We start from the raw sequence: 20,830 nt of genomic DNA, 5'->3' as shown, positions 1-20,830 counted from the left end.
CTCTTTACAAAATACTTATACCGATATTATCGTTATCTACTATATTATTACTGACCACTTATATTTATTTCATTCAGTTTATTTAAGAACAATTAGAAAATACTAATCGACTGCCCTTAAAAAAGTAGATAAAACTTCTGCGGTGAATGTTCAACTAGAGAAAATTGTTTAAAGTTAATCTACAAAAATATAGATCAACTCTATTCTCAACATTAAATTGAAGACGTATATAAGTATAGCTATCTTAAATCATAAATTAAAAATTTTACGTTGAAAACTCTTTACTAATATTAAAAAGTTATAATTATTTTATTTAGCTTCATACAGATTCATAAAAAAAAACATTATTTATTTATGGGGGTGGCACACAAATCACTATGGTTTTAAAATCTATTTAACATGTCATTTTTAGGTGTCTAAAAGTATGCAGTGAATAGTTTATAGCATTCCTTCTGGAGGAATTCAATGTATTTTGAGTCATAAATATATTGCTGCATACTTTTAGACACCTAAAATGACATTTAAAAGGGATTTCATAGCCCTAGTGCCTTGTGTGGCATATTTTATATATTATATTATATAAAATGATTCTTAAACTGATTTCCAAAAAGATTCCTCAAATATAGAACTCTAACTTACTCAACTTACGCCCCAATCGAATAAATAAATATTTTATTTATATCTTTAGTTTGGCTAACATTGGTTTACATTCGAAATTTACTGAAGATATTTACTTAAATTCCAAAATTGTTTTTCTTTAATAGAGAGCATATTTACGCAAACAAGTTGCGAGTCTTGCTATCATAACAACTATTATTTTTTGGGGTGTGTCGGTTGTGCAAATAGCAGGCCTGGTTGGGTAAGCAAAGGGGGGTCTTGAAAGCCCAGAAAGGGGCACTTGCGACCTCTGTCACGTAGTCGGCCAACTCGTACGCAAAAGTTGTGCCAAGTTCTCGAGTCAACAGAGGACTCCCCACCCACACACACTCACTTAATTGAGTGCATGGGGGCGTGGCACAGCACATCCTGCTGAGCATCGTGTGCATGTGGTGGTGAGGCCCCAGGATATTCACAAAATAGATGGAAATAAGAACGAGCAGTCACGTTGGCACCGGGGAAAAGGGAAGGTGGAAAAACGGGAGGATGGGGAAAACGGATTGCAGAATTAACCCAATAACAACCGGTAACAAGGATCCCAAATATAAACTATTTATCCAATCCCCCGCTTTTTAAGGCTCTCACCACACACTAAGCTCCTTTAAGCCGAACGCAAACACAATAAATCAATAATCTTACATGATTCAAAGGACTCCTTATCCCATAAAGAAATCACTTCGGTTACGAATCGTTCGGCAGGAAACGTAAGCTCTTGGTACAAATTTTCAATATAAAATGCTTCGTAATATTCAAGTCTTTCGTGATACCATATTTACCCTAGGAAAACTAGGAAAAAGTAAAACAATTAATTAGAAATGTCGTTATTTTAAATATGTATTTCATATATTTTATATAGATATTATGTTATAATATCTATAGCAATATATATATAACTTTTAATTAGGTTACTATAAATTTTCTACTGTAATTTCCTTTAAAAATAAATATATATTTATTTATATTTTAATTTTAGGATTAAAAACGTAAAATCATTTTAAATGTACCTTTCAAGTTTGATTTAGTATATTTACAATTTTGTCTTATCAAAACCAACAATAATTGTACTTTTGTTCTGAAAAACATAGCTACTGTAGCTATTATTATTCTCAATATTTATAATATTATTTAACACTGGTCAATTGAAACTTTACTTTTTGGGCTTTTATTTTGTTCAAAGCGTAACCAAAAAAGATGTCAGGTACATATAATATTCAGTTGCATTCTATAGAACACCATTTTCTCGATTTTATTTTTTGGTCACTGGTGAAGTAAAGGGAAATCTCTATTAAAAGATTTTTTCAACTGGGGGATGTGTGCATATAAGCTCTTCAAGTCCGTATCTGCTTGTAAAATTCTAAAGGAGAGCGATGCTGACTTCAACAGGTGCTCGTTGAGCCGTGCACTTACCAATTAGCATATGCACTTCTGCAGGCACCCTTAACCCTCCTCCTCCTTGACCCTGCAGCCCCTTAACACCCAACATCCCCGGGTCCATACAGTGTGCAGTTCCTTGCCGGTACCAAACATCCTCACTCAAGTGGCGTTTTAACGCTCCAAATGCATTACGAGGGCGGCTCAAAAGGGCTAAGTCACTCACACACACTAAATCTTACATAAGAGTACACGGCGGGAAAAATATGTGATCTTAAAGTTTTGTAGATAATGGTTTATTACTTCCAAATCAAGTGATGTAGTATTTACATATTACATTTATTTACTTGAGTAAATTAGTTTAAGCTTAAGAAGATTTTTAAATCACCCAAAACATTATAAGATTTTAAATAAGAAATATCAAAGAAATAAAAAAAAAGCTGTACACAATTTTTTGCAGTGCACACATCCGTGTGGAAAGAGAAAGAGGAATTTTAAAGGGATGGAGAGCTTAAAGGATGGCGTAATTGCATTAAGAGGCAACAAAAAAGGAATCACACAAGTCGCTGCACAGCAGCTAATTCCACTCCTTCCCAAAAAAGAAAAGTGCCAGCGGATAAATAAAAGGAACAAAAGACAGAGAACGAGGCGAAAAACTTTTAACAGCCATCGAGTGACTTCCGTTTCCGGCGCCCGCTTCCAACCACTTGAATGCTAATCAGCTGAATGGCAAATCAGTTAATCTATATGCCACCACAAATCGATCGAATCAGTGGCTATATATATTACGGCAAAGAGATATTTATGCATTCCGACACACATACACTGCGAGAAACGTATGAAACGTTGTTATTTATTCCTCAATGAAAGATATACTCATTAAGTAAAATGTTTAAAAATAAAAATATCGAGTTAGGAAAGAAAAAACAATTATATAATATTTTATTTTCATTGATAAAACTCTTAACAATTTCCTTTTAAAACAAAAGAACTTCTCATATTTAATTTTTTTAAATTTAAAACTGAACATAAAAGTGTAGATCACACAATTTCGCTGAATTGTTTTCTATTAATATGGAAATTCTATAATTTTTGCACCAGAAATATCGTGTTTAAAGCTTTTTCTGACATCAAGTATACGCCCCGAACTCCAAACTATGGCCCACCATGTCTATTACTATGTTTATGCTAAGGGTTTCATGATTTCTTAAAAGCGTGAAATAAAATTTGCTCCTGTTTATGCGACACCGCCGAATTCATGCATTCTATCAATCTCAGCTGACAGAGGTGCCGGACCGGTGGAAAAAGGTGTCAGCGATTATTAAACCGATTATTTTTTCTCGATTCGCATGAAATAATCTTGCTAATATTAAAGATAAAGTATGTGGAAGCCAGTATAACATCTATTTACCGTCAAAATAAAAGATGAAAACTAGTTTCCATTGGCACTAAATGAACAAATAATTTGTTAAATGTAAGGTGTATTTATGTATTTATATCGTTATGGCAACTCCGATAATTATATAGAGTTACCGGAGTTTAATTGTCACCAATTCACGCTTTGAGGTTGAATTCATAGTCAACTTTCGTGTGTTGCCGAATTCACGAAATGGCGTTTATGCACACACGAATCGGCTGAAATCGCGAAATGAAAGCGTGAATTCGGCATCGCATAAACACAGTATATGTATTTGACGCCGTCAGTAAATGGGTTTTGTTTTTACACAGAGAAATGGCCGAAAGGTGTGAGAGAGATGAGCCATGTACACCCATCTCACTTGCATAAAACGAATAAATAAAATGTCAAATCTAACGATGCGTTATGCGAATATTTGCATTTGAAATTGAGAAATTTTCTCTCTATAAATGTGCGTGGGTGCAAGCCTTCTGAATATATACATACGTTTGTATGTTTTGTTCACACAAAAACAGACGCCCGCATACATGCGTAAATACTACACACACATGTGTAATAGAGTCCTATGTACGTGAATTACATACCAAACCTTATAAGGGGTGTCCCCAAGTTGCCAAACATATAAATTAGCAAAGAAAATGGTAACTAAAGTTGATTATAAATAACATTTTAGCTTTGTTTAAATAAATATAACCTTAAAGGACTTAAGAATATTTTAAATATATAATTTAAACCAAATATAAATTCCATAATACCTTAAATGTTTTAGATCTAATCACATTTATCTCTCTACAACGTGTTAGGATAACTCAAAACCATTTTGAAAAATCACCCTGTTCTCAGCATCCTCCGCTTCGAATAATTTTCACATTGCCCGAATAAATACGCCAAGCGCATGAAACTCAAAGCAAGCCCGAAACATGAAAAACAGCAGCAAGAACGATGAAAAGCCCCCGAGGTCCTCGATATTGTCCACATAATCCAGCATATAGATATATGTACGAGTGCCTGTGTATGTGACGACAGTGACTGGCCAAAAACCCGTCCAGCCACCCAAAAAAGCAAGCGTAAAAACCACCCAACTTCCCCGAAAACCTAAAACCAAAAACAAACCCAAACCAAACGCTGCATCCCCATTCCACACCACCTTTTCTATTCCATTTCTTCCTCTGAAAGGACTTTCACCATATGGATGATGGTGGGAAATGAATAATTTATTTTAGCCAAGATAGCGGGTGCCAAAAAAGAAACCTATTATCGGGAAAAGTTGATATAGTATACCACTAAATGATGGGTAAATATATAATGTATATAGATAGTTTAATCACAAATTAAACAAATTTCTAAAAAAAAATACCCTTAATAGTAAAGAAGTAAGTAAAGAACCATTTTAAGTACATTGGATTATATTTACAATTTTAATGATGGCATGATTATCATATTTTTGTGTCTTCCTCGAATCTTGGACACAAATTTTACATTTTTTACTACACCAGCGAAAAGTTCTATCGATTTTTGTTTTTTTTTTTTTGATTCATTTTTGGTATTACACGTACTTCTACCGCTAATTTAATATAAATATACAGTCGCCAAATGTTAAAGAAAGTCAATATAAAGCACGAAACGCTGACTGCTTGGGCTCAGATGTGGCAGGGGTTTACGAATTGGATTAATCCCGAAGCATCTGAGCCCTAGCATAGCTCTCTAACGAATATTATAATGGGGACAACTTAAGGTACAACAAATGTCAGCGACGTTGACGAACTGGCTGTTGCGGAATGCTTCCTAGTGGGTCTGATTGACGGGCACTGCGTTGAGGACCGCTTGGGTCACGGCCTTCAGGGCAGCCGGAGCAGCAGGCGCAGCTGGTGCCGGAGCAGCTGCAGCAGCAGCCAGCGAGTCTGAGGGATTGTGAAAGAAGTAGAGCATGAATCCGGCAGCCAGCACCACATGGGCGCTCAGTATTCCGATGATGAGGAACAGCGAGAACTGCGAGTTCCGCAGAGCGGGCGTCAGCACGGCAATCAGAACCGTGCCCGAGAGCAGGGCGGCGGTGATCACCAAGATCCACTGCAGCAAAGAGATCTGTGGGGAATTAATAAACATTAATATCTTTAATACTGAGGTAGCAATAAAATATAACATAAGTAAATACGTTATGGTAACTCATAATAAGCCATAAACATCTTAAAAATGCTTTGATTAGATTTATACAACTCTTTTTTTGTATCTTATTAAGCAGTAAGCAATATGAAGGACAAACATCCTCTTTAACATTCTCTTATAATTTCCATCGAAATGAAGAGTAAACATTTAGCTTCCTAACCTTCAGCAGACAAGCAAACCTGAATGCAACTAATTACAAATTAAATAAAAAATAAATCTTAATTACTAAACCTTAATTTAAAAATGCTGCTACCTTTGAAGCCCTTAAAAACAACCTTATTAATATAAGATACATTTTAAAGAGGTATAAAAATCTATTAAAAGTTCTAAAAATCTACAGTTTAGATTAAAATTTAAGCCAGTTAGCTTCAATACACTTCTACCCAAATAAATCCCATATTATAATTTACATTTACTCAGATAATTCCTTACATTGATCACCCAGAGAATGGATACTGGTATGTATATGGCCAGGCTGTATCCGTAGATGCACATCAGCGACAGGAGACTCGGAGTGTAGGTGGCCTGCAAGCAGACGCGAATGTGAGCGAGATAGATGGATGGAAGGCCACTCAAACTTACGCTATCCGTTTCGATGGCGTCCGCCGAGTCCACGGGCTTCAGGCTGTACTTGAACAAGGCCCACAGAACGGCCGGCAAGATGTTGGCGTACAGGAAGATGCAGGTGGCCGCATAGGAGACCAGGTGGAAGTTGTAGTGCCAGCGGTAGCTATCGGTGGCATGGTGCAAGTAGCTGGCTATGTTGCCACTAATAGCTATGGAGAAGATCTTAAATGGAAACGGAGAGATAGAGTTTAATCAAGAGACAATCAAATTGATAAAACTGCTTAGATGTTGACTGATGATGTGGCTTTTCTTCCTTAGATGATCTAAAAAATTGTTTTCTTCTTTTCAAAATATATCCTTTAAAATGCTAACACAATAAAAAAAAACATTTTGATATAGAATATCTCTCTTCAAAGTCATTTGCAAAGAAATCCATGCTCAAATAATAGTTTTAAAACGGTTTCTTTATATGAGATTGATTGAAATTTGCCTTCTAAACTCATATTCCTCTTTTTAAAGTAATCAACTTCATTAAAATGGCTTTATAAACTAGAAGCTATACAGGATATGACCAATGATGCCAGGAAACGTATTATTAGTTACCTAGTTATAAAGAATATTATGGACTTCGTAAGTTCAAGACAGCTGCACAAAAGGGATGTGTTTTCTCAGAAAATCTAGTAAAATGTTTAAAAACTACCTTCCTATGGGGCTTCAGCGTATAAAATATAAATTTGTTGATTAATATGAGGTTATACAAAATAGATTTTAAAATAGGCCTTTAAAAGCTGAACAAAAGGTAATTGTTTCCAAGAAGGTGTAGTAAATATGCAAATAACTACCATCTTATGAGGTGTCTCCCTATCTATGAAGTTGCTTAATAGAGGATTTCCTTTTGCAACCTTGCTTAGAATTAAGGTAGCTTTTGAAAATCATTAAATTAACCAGATAGCATACTCAAAAAAAGGTTGAAAACGTAGTTTTGATTACTAATTACTTAGATAAGCAAAAGAGCACTTTTAAAAGTAGTTTTGAACTCCAAAATTAGTAAGATAAACAGAAGATATAACTAAAACATCCCTCAAGATTGGATTTTACTTAATTATAAAGACCCCGAAAATCCCTCAAGAATATCCGGCCCAACTTTTGGCCACTTACCAGGGTGATGGTGATCCAGAAGGGTCCATACAGATCCGGATTCTCGCCGATGTTCATGCGCAGATAGTTTCCTGCGGCCCGCTTGGGGATCATCGAGTTGGCGATCCGCTCGAGGACCATGTAGGTGTCCACGTTGAAGAACTGCTGGTAGTATTCGATGGTGAGGAAGGAGAGTCGTGCGCCACCAGCGGCACCGCCTGCACCTCCCGCGGATCCGTCCAGCGAGGAGTTCTGCGCCTGCTGGCCCCCATCCCCCGACAGGCCCTGCGCCGAGGTTGTCATGTCGTAGATGAGGTCCGCCAGCGGATCGCCGCGTTGACGCTGTGCGTTGGCATTGTTGGAACCACCGCCACCAGCGGATCCACCAGATCCGCCGCCCGATGAGTGGGTCGGGGAGTTCACGTTGATCTGGGCCGGGGCACCGCCGCTGTAGTCGCGGAACTGCAACAGATCGTCGGCCGTGGGCGTCTCCATTGGGATTTCGGCTGGACTATATGGTTTTCGGATCGCTTATTGTAAATATTACACGTATTTTCCACCACTTGGCCCCAAAAAAAATATCTGCTGGCAACGTTGGGCTATCGGTTATCGATAGTTGGCCACACATCAGCTGGCGGCTGCGTTCGTCAGCTAGTGATGGCAGTGGGGCAGAATAGTTGCTGGCTATTTTTAGCTAGCAAATTTATATTCAAATCAAATAACTCTTAATATATATTTTTAAATCATTTAAATTAAGTTTTTGGAAAAAGTTTACTAAGGTTATTATTTCAAACGATTTTTTGCTAACACAACAGATTACAAAGGTTTTTTACAATGAAGAGTACAAAGGTTATTGATTTAGTTTTGATTATATTTAAGTCTCAGATTTTTAAAAATTATAAACCATAGAGTTTTTTAGTTGTAAAGTTAATAAAATAAAGTTGTCTATTTACAAAATATTTTATTTTTCCAGAAAAAAAACAAGCTGATTTAACGTTTGTTATTATCCCACAATTGATTGCTTGAAATAATGCTTGTTGGGATTTTCATTTTAAAATGTGTGATATTTATTTTATTAAAATTGAAAGATTAAACAAAATGGGCGTTAATTCACAGGACTTTTTGCTTGTACCCGCACATATTCGATATTGTTCAAAAAAGTATTCGATAATGTTGCCCAAACCTGAGCAAGCGACTTATCGATAGATTATTTACACATCTCTAATTTTTGCAAACAGCTCGTAGTTTGTGTTTTTCCGCAAAGTTTTCCACAATTTCCGCACTCCTTGGCGCTCCAGAGTAAACAAAAAACGATTTGCGCTCAATCCGGCGGCCACCTGCAGACCGTCGACGAACCAGAATCCCCGAAAGCTTGCAGAACCGCAATAGGCCAGCCAAGATGCCCGTGAAGAACGGAGAATCCGATGGCGAAGGCGACGTTTCTGGCGGAGAATCGGAGCACTCGAACTCCAGCCAGGCACACGACACCTCCGACGAGGAGGAGGCCAACGAGTGCGACTCGGACGACTCCTCGGAGCTGGATGCCAGCGAGATCGAACGCAGGCGGGCGGAGCACCAGGAGGATTTGAGTGGGTACCAAGTGGGGCTTAGTCCTTCTTACGATTCTGATGATGAACATCCTCCCTTGCAGATAGCCTGGAGCGGCAGTTCAACATATTGCGGGAGCAGTACTACTTCGAGCGCATCAATCTCATCGAACGACAGCTGGCCGAGGTGCGCTCCGGCCGTTCCGAGGAGTTTGTGCAGCCGCAAAAGGAGCTGGACAAGGTCTATCGCACCCGGATCGAGGTGGCGGACGTCCTGCGCAAGTACCGCCTGCAGAACATCGAGCACAAGTTCCAGTCCGAGGAGCAGGCAGCCGTCCAGCACTTTGAGGTACATCCAACCCCGCTTTTTGGCGCCAAAAACTGCAAGGGCAAATTGGCGATCATGTTGCTAGAATCTGATTAGCCTTCATGTCGATAAGGAATTTAGGTGTAACCTAGGTGCTAGTTTCAACAGAATATGGCAGATTTCATTTCAAGATTTGTGGTTTCAGCAAAAGATTAGCTTTTGCGTTAAACTTTAGGCTTTATTCTTTGAAGATTGCTTTAATATTAGAGTAATTATGATTATCGTTTATCTTTTAATGCTACTTTATGATTATATTATTCCAACTTAAGCTGTTATGTTGATAAGGGACTTTACAAAACAGTTAAAAAAGTGATATCTTGTTTACTAATTACCTTCCTTGTTTAATGTATGATAGATTTTTAAGAATTTCTTTATTTTAATGAGTACTAAATTGATTAATTCATTAACATTACTTTAAACCCTTTTATTAGCATAGTTATTGATGCTTATAAGCCATATATAACACCAAACTATCCAAGGATTGGCTTTATATACCACCTTTTTATTGTTAGAAAGAAGTTTTAGTGGTCTAAGTCTCGACATTTTGCCAAAACCCGAAACTAAACTATCGTTTTAGTTAAGAATAGTTAAAGAATACTCGAATAACTCCCCTTCCCTTTGCAGAGCGAGAAACACATGGCACTGGACAATCTGCGCGATGAGTTCGTGGACCGCATCCGCCGCCTGGAGGAGGACCGCCACAACGTGGACATCTCGTGGGCCGACTGGGGCTCCGACAAGCGGCAGAGCAAGGTGCGCGGACCGGGTCGCAAGAAGGCGGTGACCGTCACAGGGCCCTATGTGGTGTACATGCTGCGCGAGGAGGACATCATGGAGGACTGGACGATCATACGCAAGGCCCTCAAGCGATCCTCCTCGTCGGCCACCGCCGGAACAGTCACGCCCACATCCGGCGTGGGCGTCGGCGTCAGCCTGGCCGGACTGCCGGCAATGGCCGGGGCCAGCGGATAGCGATGGGGCGTGGCAGCTGCCTACGCCCACCTGACGCGTACCTGACGGCCGCGGCCGAGGAAGCAGCAGCCGTAGACGTAGTTGTAGCAGAGCTCCCCCAGAGCCCGAACCAGACTTATTAAACTTACGTGGCTGAGTTCGGCCCCTCACCTTCTTCCTCTAGATGTTAGTTGTAGAGCCTTGCGCGCACCACTCTCAGATTAATGCCCCCATCCGGACGATGTAATTTATGTTAAACGTTAAGTGCTAAATAAAAGAGAACTGCAGCCAAGTGGATGTGCGGTCAACAGAAATTAATTCTACAAGTTGTGTGTGTTTGGCAACGCAAAGATGGTAAAGAACGATGTATTTTTAGAAGATAAACAAGATATGATGCTGATTTGTAAATAACAATCAATGGAAAATCCCTATTGGCCTAGACTCACAATTTTGATTAATTTAGTTATTTATTGCTATTAAGTGTCGCTAGTGGACTTTCCTTGGGATAATTCTATAATTATCTATGAAGCTTACGCATCCCAAACTAAATACTAAGAAACTGTAGATTTTCTCTTCTATCTAGTTTATAATGAATGATAAACAGATGTCTCAACAAAATCCAAAAAATAGTTGTGTTTTCATGTCGAATAACAAAATTCTTTAAAATCAAATACAAGGCAAGTTTTATGTTTTTGAAGGGTATCCTAAAAGCTTGTCTTTCCGTTTAGACATACATAAGTAAATCTAGTCATAGTTCATTGAACCTTAACTAGTGATAACGCAAAGAACCCTTTTAAATCAACAGAACAGAGTTTATTGCGGCACAGAAAGGACATATTGGGGATCTTTAGAAGCCCTTCTCCTTGAGATAGTCCCGCAGGACGTCCACATGGTCGCCGTGGAAGTGGATCTGTCCGCTCAGCTCGTTGATCCTCGTGGCGCAGAGCTTGCCATTTCGCGACTGCTCCACCACCGCCCGCAGGTCCTTCTCCAGCGACCAGATGTCCCCTTGGACGCGGCGCACCACCGTGATTCGGCGCTGGCCACGAAACCGGGTGTGCAGATACACCGGCACCATGTGATTCTTTGTCCTGGCCACGAAGTACCCAGTTTCCGATCCGTTCTCCTTCTGTGGCCGCCAGCCGGATGGGTATTTTGGTTTTTCCACCGGCTTTGGGACTGTTTCCGCCGGCAGCAGACGCTCCACGAAACGCCACTCGGGCGGGTTGGCCACCACCTCCACGTCGGGATACTTGTCCAGCTCCTGAACCTCGCGGGATGACCGAAAACTGGACAGAAGTGCCGGTTGCATGTGAATGTGCCTGGTGAACTGTGTGGAAAAATTTATGATTTTAGGGGTTTTTTCACTGGAATAGATGGTGATAACTGCTCACCTGGCTCAGCTTTTGGCAGAGGCCGCTGCTCAGCATCAGTTTTCCGCTGGCTGCCATGTTTTTCGTGAGAATATCAAGTGTTATTCCCTAAAAATAAAAACTTCCAATTGTTACATATGCTCCGGGCAACTAGAGATGCGCAAATGCATCGATATACACTTCGATTGTTCAACTTGGCGGGGAAGTATCGATTTTTATTTTAGAAATTCTCGATTTTCAAGCTAAAAATTATTTGAATTTTAAAATAAGATACAACTAAAGGCGGATATATTAAAATTTAATTCAAAAATTTATTTTTAAATAAAAAAAATGGTTACTTAGATTTGATGTACAAAATTGTTCTTTCTTGCAGGTAATAATTTAACTTTTTATAGACATCTCTCTAAAACATTTTTCAGTTTCCAATCAAATTGGTTACATTTATAACTTTATAACTTTACTTTTAAAATCATGCAAAAATCATAATGAATAGCTACTAATAAAAGGTAATTAAATAATATATTTAAAATAAAACCATTTCATATAAAAAGTTTTTGTTGTCAACAAGGAATTTTGTTTGCTTGAATACTGAGCCTTTATAATTTCTTAAATTGTTCTGCATGTAATTTTTTTTTTTGATATTATTCAGAATCTGTCCTTGGGAAATTACTACATTATATGCTGCTTATAATTGAGTGCAAATATCATAGGAGAAAACTTTTTTCCTATTCTGTTTACAGCCTTTTATATTTGTATTTTTGCTTTCTAGTGATATTTCGCGTCGCATGCAACAAATGCAGCATGTGACGTCATGGGCAAAGCTTTTCATCTCGCACACACACGAAAACACCCGCACACACACATACGCTGCAAGTGCTGCATTTGAATTGCATTGCTTATACAATTCGTATTGCGCTGCTGCAGCTGTTGTTTGCCGTTGATTTTTTCGATATGCGGTAATCGCGGTGTGATCGGGGTATATCAAAATAGTCGGAAATTTGGTATCGGAACTCATTTTGAAACCTCTCGATAAATATATTTTAAATACGGGTGTTTCTTTAACTAAATTATTCCAGATTTTTATATTTTTTGTTGAAAATTACTCCCAAAGCAAAGAATAACATTTTTGTAAAAAATCTATAAAAGTTGCTAAACAAACAAGCAAAAATACAAACCTTTATTTATATTTAACGCAAGAGTTTGGTAGAACAATTATAATATTAAGTCCACAATTAATCATTTAAAAAGCATACTGAAAGAAAACGTGTTATATGGCAAATTTGATTTGATACCTTAAATAGGATAAGCTTATACTTTCAAACAATTAAACGTGATTATTAATAAATGCAAACTGTATTTTTTAAAGTAAAAAAATTAACAAACTTCAACTAAAAATATTTACATTTCAAAATTATATGATAAATGGGGGAACTTCCAATGAGTCAGTCTTATTTTTCAGATGATTATTATTCCAACAGTCAGAAAAATGTTTTTTAAAATGACTGATCATTTTTTTAAGCAAATGTAAGAATGTGATATGTTCTTTAATTTAAAAATCCATTGCCATTAGGTATCTCTTTTGTAAATGTTTGTAGATCCCAGCTAGCTTAGTTTTTTTCCGTGTAGGGTATTTTTTGGTCGTTAGATCTCCCCCTCGCGAAATCTATTACCACTTGTTGTTGCTGCTGTTTTGTGCCAGCATAAAGTGTTTGCGTTGCAGCTTTTGTTGCTATTTGCAATTTGCAATTTGCGCGCAATGGGATTTTTTACGCTCAGTTTTGGTTGCGCGTCCGTTGCGAGCAGTTGTTGCTGCTTCACCCTCTTTTCGGCGCCCCTGTGTTAATTAGCAGCCCCCCTTGGGCTGAGCCCCTGGAGAATAGAAGAGAAGAAGAGGATAAGGAGAAGGAGGAGAGGCTGCATGTGCGCGTGAATTACCGTTGGCGTGCGAGCGGGACGGCATGTGCTGGGTCACAATGGCCCGCAAGGACGATCCCGTTTTCAACGTGCGGTTCGTGCAGTTCGTGGAGAATCAGCCCTGCCTGTGGAACTACACGCATCCGGGGTACAGCAAAAAGGAGGAGGTGCAGAGGGCGTGGCAGCAGGTGGCCAATGAGATCAAGGACTCGGGTAAATTGCCGTTGAAAAAGAGAAGAAAACACACACAAATCATTTTCCGCATGACTCTTCTTCTTCTACGCCGCCAATTGCGTGCTCATTTCGCTGTGCGTGTGTGTGTGTGTGCGTGTGTGTCTATGATGCAAGCTTTTGTGCACTGGTATTGGCATCAACTGCATGTTGTTGTTGCTCTTTTGCTGATTTTTTGTTGTTGCTTTCGCTCTGTTTGTGTAGGTGTGTCACTGTGTCGCGCAGTTTTTACTTGCAATTTGTTGCTGCTTTTGCGTTTGCCTTTCGGTTTACTGTTGCTTTTGCATTTGTCATTTGCCTTTGCCCAGCAATTGCTGCACTGCGAAGATACACTCAGCAAAATAAACAAAAACTCACATTTTTACTATAGTTAATAGTTAATTTTTACTATCAGTTAAATTCAATAAACGTTATTAATTTAAATAGGTTTGAATTTCGGTATTTTGTGTTTTTTGTTACAAACAGTTTTTGTCATATATTTTTTATTATTAAATTAATATAATTTTATCAAATTAATAAAAAACTAATCAAAACTTCACATTTTTATAATAGTTAATAATAAGCTCAGTTAAATTCAATAAACGTTATTAATTTAAATAGGTTTGAATTTCGGTATTTTGTGTTTTTGGTTACAAACTGTTTTTTCATATATTTTTTTTATTTAATTAATATAATCTTATCAAATATGTTAAAATTCCCAATTTATACATTCCTTTTTGTAAGCATAGTACCATTGCTGTCAAAATAATAGCACCGACAATTGATCTAAGTTTTTGTTTATTTTTCCTTTTATCAAATCCATTTGATGAACGTTATCAATTTCAATAGGTTTGTCATTGAACAATTTCGGTGTCTTTGTGTTGTTTTTATAAGGCTTGTTTTTACTCATATCGGTTAAGTGCAATTGAATATTTCAATGTACAAAGCTTGAACCTAATTTAGATATCGAACCCATGTTTATTTTAATATGCACTTCGCAAAGATTTACAAATACATTTTCTTATATCAGTGCAATTTTAAAGGGCTTTAATAATAAAAGACAGTAACTTTACATTTTCTCCAATTGTAGGACCCATTGTAAATCCCAGATATAAACGAAATAAAATTTTCTATTTGCCCTAACATCTTGATTTGTGTACTAATCCGGTTGTTTCTACATCAGTGATATTTATTTTAAAGATTTGTAAAACTAAAACAGTGTTTTTAAAATTGTAGAAAAAATAAATGAATAAATCTCAAGTAGCTTAGTATAATGATAAAAAAACAAAAAGGTTATACTACAGTCATTTTCTATCAATTATTATAATATTACGAAAAGTCACCTTGAGTGCGCTCTAAAGTTCTGATAAAAAGTATATATATGTAAATCCCTTTGCAGTGCTCGCATTTCAGGATTATTGCTCTAGCCTCGAAATATATATTAAACCGATTAATTGAAGAGAAAAACACACTTCCGCTTGACATTTTCAGTGCGCAACTGTCGCGAGAGGTGGCGCACGATAAGGAGCAGCTTCCTCCGATCCCTGAAGCTGGCACGCACCCAAACGGGCCGCGGGAAGCGCAAATACTACCTGTCCAAGTACCTGCAGTTCCTCATTCCCTACACCAAGTCGCGATCCTGTCACAAGCAGCTGCCTGCGATGGCCACCACTGGCAGTCCCACGGCGGGAATGGTGCTACGAAAACCCGGGAATGCCACGTCCAGTCTGCCCAGCTATCCATCAGATTCAAATCGGCAGGAGGACGAGGAGGAGGCCAAAGAGAGCGATAGCGAAATGCCACTGGATGTGCAGGTTTCCGAGGAGGAGGAGGAGCTGAATCACCCAGGGCGAGATCGGGAGCAGGATCCGAATGAGAATCATGAGCAACCCACCGCCTGTTTGCCGCTCCGCCTTCAGGCGATCAAAGTGGAGCAGCCCTCCCAGAATGCGAATCAGAATACGAGCCCGCAGCTGGAGAGGATCGTGAACCATCAGTCGCTGGTCACCGTGCCCGCCGCCGCCTTGGGCAGCCACCTGGACTGGACGGATCTGTCGCAGTGGTTCAAGGGCAACAGCAGCCACCTGAACCACAAGATAACCACACCACCGCCACCGCCGGCCACGCCAGCCTTAACCGGAGGATTGGGCACGGGATCGGGAGCCATTTGCTCGTCACCGGATGCCGACTACTCCTTTCTGATCAGCCTGCATCCGTACCTCAAGGAAATGAGCGGCAAGCAAAATCGACGATTTCGCCAGAAAGTCGTCGGTCTCATCGACAATATCCTGGATAACATAGATCTTTAACTTCGGGTGGATCTACTCCAAAAGAATGCCTTACAATTGGTCCCAGTGATAAGCCTAAAAATGATAAATCCAAAACACCATTAACAAAAATATGGAATTTGCTTTAATTGAAAGCAAGGTCACACTGATTAAACAGCTGACAATCAGCTGGTACCTGAAGGAAATCTTAATCGGTTTCAAGAGCACTTAAAATATTTAAATGTTTGCACAACAAAGCTAAGATCTTTCTGGACCTAATACTATTAGACCCATCAAAAGATGAACAATTTATACTCTGATCAGTTTGAAATACCTGTTTGTCAATATCAAATCTATTGAATCATACATATTTTTGGTTTCAAATTATATTCTTGGGGAGTTGCTGGCCATTATAATTCTACCTTCTAGAAAAAACACTTAGTTTTTAGTTATTTATGTCTAAGATAAGTGAATTTAAATGGGTTTCATTCTTATTCGCTGATACTAAATTGGAAATTTATACAAAAAAACATCATTTTAATATTAAGAGAACCACATTGATAAGCTAACAAAACGCCAATTTTGTGATATTTTATCACTGAGTAAAAACCACAAAAACAAGGATGAATTGAAAAAAACACACCCAGGAAAACGCCAACAGTGCCCATTTATTGAATGTATAGAGCGTATTTTTATTGCGCTTTTTGTTGTTGTTAAACACACAAACCAATTTGTTATTTGTAAAATAAAGAATATAAAAAATGAAACATTCTTAAGATTTATATTAACAATGAAAGGCGGGGTAAACTGGATTTTATAAAAATTTTTGGAACATTTCGGTTCCATTTTTTTAGAATTAAATGAATTTTAAAATTTTTGTGTTAGGTTCTAGTTTAATTAGAATTTTGTACATAACTATAAAGCTTATAGACAATTCATGGTAAATTCTTTAGTGCCAATGCATATGAACAAAAAGGGTTTATTTCTTGTAAAATTTTAATTTCTTATAACAACTTACAAAACGATTTTAAATAGTATTGCAACTGGGCTTCTAACTGAAAAGATAAAATTAGTATTTGGATATAGTTTTAAAATAATTTTTTATTATTTTGGTCCCTTATAATAAACAATTTAGCGCATTTTAAATTAAAGCTAGTAATGAAATTTCATCCCTAAAGCTATTAATATAAATATTGTTTAAGTATTTTGCAGGAATCGTTAAATAATTATAATAACACATTTTTATTAGCTAAGTACACCTAATACTTTTAGCTACTTGTTTGAATATCTAGCTATTTACCGCTCTCGCCGCGTGTTATCGATAGTCCCACGCGAACAGCTGACTTTCCGATAGTCCGCGAAGCTTCGAGCATTTGTTGTTGTGGTCGCCGCTCTCTTGTTGTTGCATTTAAAGGGCGAAAAAAGGAAGGAAAACCACTGGCGCGGAATAACAATTAACAAAATGAAATAATTGCATTATCGTCGCTGCGAAAAAATAGTTAAATGTGCCAGTAATTGCCGCGGCAACAACAAATACATGCGCGGTTGGGCGAACGTAAGTGCGTGTGTGTGTGTCTAAGAGCGCCATGTGTTCAGTTCGCATGTGTGTGTGTGTGGCTGAGGTTTTGGCTTTTTTTTTGCTTACTTTTCCGATACGAATGTGATGTAATTTTTGGCTGGCTGATAAGCCAAATCAGTTGCACTTCAACCACTGAAGCATTTACCACGTTATTAACAAGGCTTAAGTTAGTTTCTGGCCAAACAAAGTTACATAAAGAAGACAGCCACACAAACACAAAAGCGCCCATACATTTCGAGAGAAAGTTTTCTGTTTGTTTTGCTAAATCACTTTCCTTCAACAGCTTGTGACGTCATCGTTTCTGCTGGCCAGGGCAAGGCCACGCCTCCTGCCATCGACCCGCCCACTGAGCACCATGAACCAATGCCGCCAAATCAACCAAACATCCAGCAACACCATAATAGCCACCAAAACATTGAGCAAAAAGCATTTGTTTTTGGAGCAAAGGAGCATGTCGGGACGTTCTGGCGAGGATTCCGGTGATGTGGTGACCCCTGAGGATGGCCCAAGCTATCCGCCCATCACCCCCCAGGAGCGACTGGCCATCGAGGAGCGACAACGCCAGGCCTTCACCTTCTTCAGCCAAACCCTGCAAATCTACGGCGTCGAGGAGCTAATCTTCTGCTTCAACGGCGGCAAGGACTGCACCGTCCTGCTCGATCTCCTCATGCGTTTCCTCCGCCAGGAGAACATCTCCAGCGGTGACATTCCCATGCTGTACATCAAGTCCGGCGACTCGTTCACGGAAATCGACGATTTTGTCGAGCGCTGCGTACGCAACTATCGCGTGGAGCTGGTGGAGTACGAGGGTTCGCTCAAGGAGGCCCTCACCCACATGTCCGCGGACATGCCGCGCATCCGGGCCGTCTTCGTGGGCAGCCGGAACACGGATCCCTACTGCCAGCACCTGGCGCCCATGCAGGTGAAGCCACAAAGCCATAGTCGAGTGATAAGGGCATAGGATAGTAGATAGGAAAACATGTTAGTAACCTTGACCATACTCGAAGGTTCTGTGATGAAATCTGTACAATATCATACACATATCTGTGTGTACTCATTTATGTTCCATGAGAAATAGTCAAATATCTTATAAACTCTTTGTAGAAGTTAGTAAGACGAACCAATTTGTGATATCCAGAAGATTTCTTTATGAATAAGCATATATAATAGATTGATAGATAGGATAATATGATAGTAACCTTCACTATTCATTTATAAATTATTGAAAACCTAGTCAAATATCTAAAAAAGTCTCCGTAAAAGGCAGTAATTCCCTTACTAGATATCCAGAATATTTCGAAATGACTAAGCATATGGAATAGAAAAATAGATGGCTAAATTGTTAGCAACCTAGACTCGAATGTCCTATAATAAAATCTGGGCAATAGCATACACGTAAAGGTCTATACTCAATTATATTCTATGAGAAATAGTCAAATATCTGAAACAATATAAATTAATTCCGGTTATCCAGACTATCGAATAATAGATAGGAAAATATGTTTATAACCTTGACCATACTCGAATGTTCTATGATGAAACATGGACCTTATCATACACATATCTGTCTGTACTTAAATATCTAGAAAACAGCAGTAATAGAACCCAATTTAAAATACCCAGAAAATTTCTAAAAGAATTAGCATACATCAAAACAATCATAGCCCTTTGTTCCAAAGTTTTCCATAATTAATATTAAAAATATGTGTATATTCCCTTTTTCGAATATCAAACTGATAAGAATTTCAGAATGTCATGTTACCAAGTTGCAGATAAGGGCGTAATCATTACCTAGTTCAAGGGTCTGTGGTTTATTGCCTATCTAGCACGTAAAATCAGCTCAACTATCTTATACAACAAAAATTGCTTTAACAACACTTTTGCGTTATAATCGTTTTAAGAACTAATTGATTTTTGAGAACCCTCCAAGGTTAATGACTTTATTGTGGGTCATCAATAAATGCAGTTTTTTATGCGGTAATTTTCTTAGTAGAATATATTTTAAAGAAACTATGTAGTTGGAATAACAATCTCTTAGTATTCCAAATACTATTTAAACTTTTTAAAGACTTCTAGTTTTTTTATCGAGCAAGATACTTACAAATACTCTCTTATAGTTAGTTTTTAATACATTGTATAATAATACTTATATATTTTTAAGGGAAACAATTTAAGCTTGAGAACAAGACGATTGTTAATGAGGATTTTGACTAAGATATGATTATAGTACACAAGTTTTTTCTTTATAAAACTAACTATTTTATTGAGAAAATATTTTTCATTGGATTTTATTTAGAAACTAATACTACAAGTTTAAAATACAGCTAGGTAACATAATTTAAAATCAAAAGAAAACAATGTTAATTATATATTATATACAAAATGATTTTATAACTCATCAAAACTCATTTTAAATATGTTTCGTATCGGAATTATTTAAAGGGAAAAGTTTACCTATTTAAATTTAATAATTTAATTGTAATTTACGTCGAAATATTTGAAGTTGAATTAATAACATGAATGTTCTTTTCATTTCCAGCCCACGGACAACGACTGGCCGCCGATGATGCGTCTGAATCCCCTGCTGGAGTGGAGCTACCACGACGTCTGGCACTACATCCACCTGAACTCGGTGCCCTACTGCAGTCTGTACGACCGGGGCTACACCTCCATCGGCAACCGTTCCAACACAATTCCCAATCCGCACCTCAGACGCCCCGATTCCCAGTGCGACTGTGATTGCAGCTCCGATCCAGCCTGCTCCTGCGATCCGGGTGGCTTCAGACCCGCCTGGGAGCTGGAGGATCCCGCCCTGGAACGTGCTGGTCGCCTGCCCAGGAAGTAGGACAACTAGGACTCGGAATCCCCAAGGAAATCGCAGTGCCTGTCGCATGGCTGTAGTGCAATTTTATAGCTTAATCTCTAGTTAGTCACAAATTGTATATAGAAGATATGTATATTCGCGTGTGATTTGGTTATCGGTATACAAACTTAATCTTATAATATTTTTTACGACCTAAGCTAGGCTGCCGAATAAACGTGGGCCCTGTCATCGGACCACTTAAGCAGGGCTCACTGTGTTTTGAAGTGATTGCAAGTGCATGTGGTAAATATGGGGTCTAACTTAAATAGTTTCGTAAAGCCAAAAAAATACACCCATCCAATTGCTTAAAAAAAATTTATGCAAACTATCTTCGTAAATGTGGGTGATCTTTTAAAAAGAATCGGCATACCTGAAGATTAGCTGAAATAAGTACTTCAAATACACCATGGATATATTTCCAAAATCTACTCTATTCGGTTTTTT

The 20,830-nt window shown here is 38.2% G+C and overlaps 5 protein-coding genes across 8 annotated transcripts; 3 read left to right on the top strand and 2 right to left on the bottom strand.

Moving 5' to 3' along the window:
• Positions 1-4,833: 4,833 nt before the first annotated feature.
• On the bottom strand, positions 4,834-7,927 carry LOC119557851 (protein YIPF1). Of its 2 annotated transcripts, XM_037870839.1 has the most exons (4): positions 7,337-7,924; positions 6,194-6,400; positions 6,044-6,136; positions 4,834-5,530 (listed from the first exon to the last, which is right to left on the bottom strand). In XM_037870839.1, exons 1-4 carry the CDS (start codon positions 7,808-7,810, stop codon positions 5,231-5,233), a joined length of 1,074 nt encoding a protein of 357 aa, XP_037726767.1. In that variant the 5' UTR covers positions 7,811-7,924; the 3' UTR covers positions 4,834-5,230. The 2 variants fall into 2 exon arrangements, with proteins under 2 accessions (XP_037726767.1, XP_037726765.1); XM_037870837.1 differs by having other exon boundaries at positions 6,044-6,400; positions 7,337-7,927.
• Positions 7,928-8,540: 613 nt separating this feature from the next.
• LOC119557715 (breast cancer metastasis-suppressor 1-like protein) lies at positions 8,541-10,498 on the top strand. The gene is made up of 3 exons (XM_037870597.1): positions 8,541-8,904; positions 8,967-9,211; positions 9,854-10,498. The coding sequence occupies exons 1-3, from the start codon at positions 8,715-8,717 to the stop codon at positions 10,199-10,201; spliced, it is 783 nt and encodes a 260-aa protein (XP_037726525.1). The 5' UTR covers positions 8,541-8,714; the 3' UTR covers positions 10,202-10,498.
• Positions 10,499-10,971: 473 nt separating this feature from the next.
• On the bottom strand, positions 10,972-11,719 carry LOC119557716 (probable 39S ribosomal protein L49, mitochondrial). The gene is made up of 2 exons (XM_037870598.1): positions 11,575-11,719; positions 10,972-11,510 (listed from the first exon to the last, which is right to left on the bottom strand). Exons 1-2 carry the CDS (start codon positions 11,629-11,631, stop codon positions 11,028-11,030), a joined length of 540 nt encoding a protein of 179 aa, XP_037726526.1. The 5' UTR covers positions 11,632-11,719; the 3' UTR covers positions 10,972-11,027.
• A 1,603-nt stretch (positions 11,720-13,322) lies between these two features.
• Positions 13,323-16,460, top strand: LOC119557632. Its single transcript, XM_037870462.1, has 2 exons — positions 13,323-13,680; positions 15,169-16,460. The coding sequence occupies exons 1-2, from the start codon at positions 13,512-13,514 to the stop codon at positions 15,984-15,986; spliced, it is 987 nt and encodes a 328-aa protein (XP_037726390.1). The 5' UTR covers positions 13,323-13,511; the 3' UTR covers positions 15,987-16,460.
• Positions 16,461-17,324: 864 nt separating this feature from the next.
• LOC119557822 (probable FAD synthase) lies at positions 17,325-20,610 on the top strand. Of its 3 annotated transcripts, none has more exons than XM_037870764.1 (3): positions 17,325-17,503; positions 17,807-18,445; positions 20,063-20,610. In XM_037870764.1, the coding sequence occupies exons 2-3, from the start codon at positions 17,879-17,881 to the stop codon at positions 20,366-20,368; spliced, it is 873 nt and encodes a 290-aa protein (XP_037726692.1). In that variant the 5' UTR covers positions 17,325-17,503; positions 17,807-17,878; the 3' UTR covers positions 20,369-20,610. The 3 variants fall into 3 exon arrangements, with proteins under 3 accessions (XP_037726692.1, XP_037726690.1, XP_037726691.1); XM_037870762.1 differs by having other exon boundaries at positions 17,326-17,499; XM_037870763.1 differs by lacking the exon at positions 17,325-17,503 and adding an exon at positions 17,553-17,689.
• The last annotated feature ends 220 nt before the right edge of the window (positions 20,611-20,830 follow it).

The sequence above is a fragment of the Drosophila subpulchrella genome, chromosome X (assembly GCF_014743375.2).
Source record: "Drosophila subpulchrella strain 33 F10 #4 breed RU33 chromosome X, RU_Dsub_v1.1 Primary Assembly, whole genome shotgun sequence".
In the NCBI taxonomy this organism is placed as follows: Eukaryota; Metazoa; Arthropoda; class Insecta; order Diptera; family Drosophilidae; genus Drosophila; species Drosophila subpulchrella.
The sequence above is the reverse complement of the archived record's forward strand: the minus strand, read 5'-3'. Positions and strand labels throughout refer to the sequence as shown.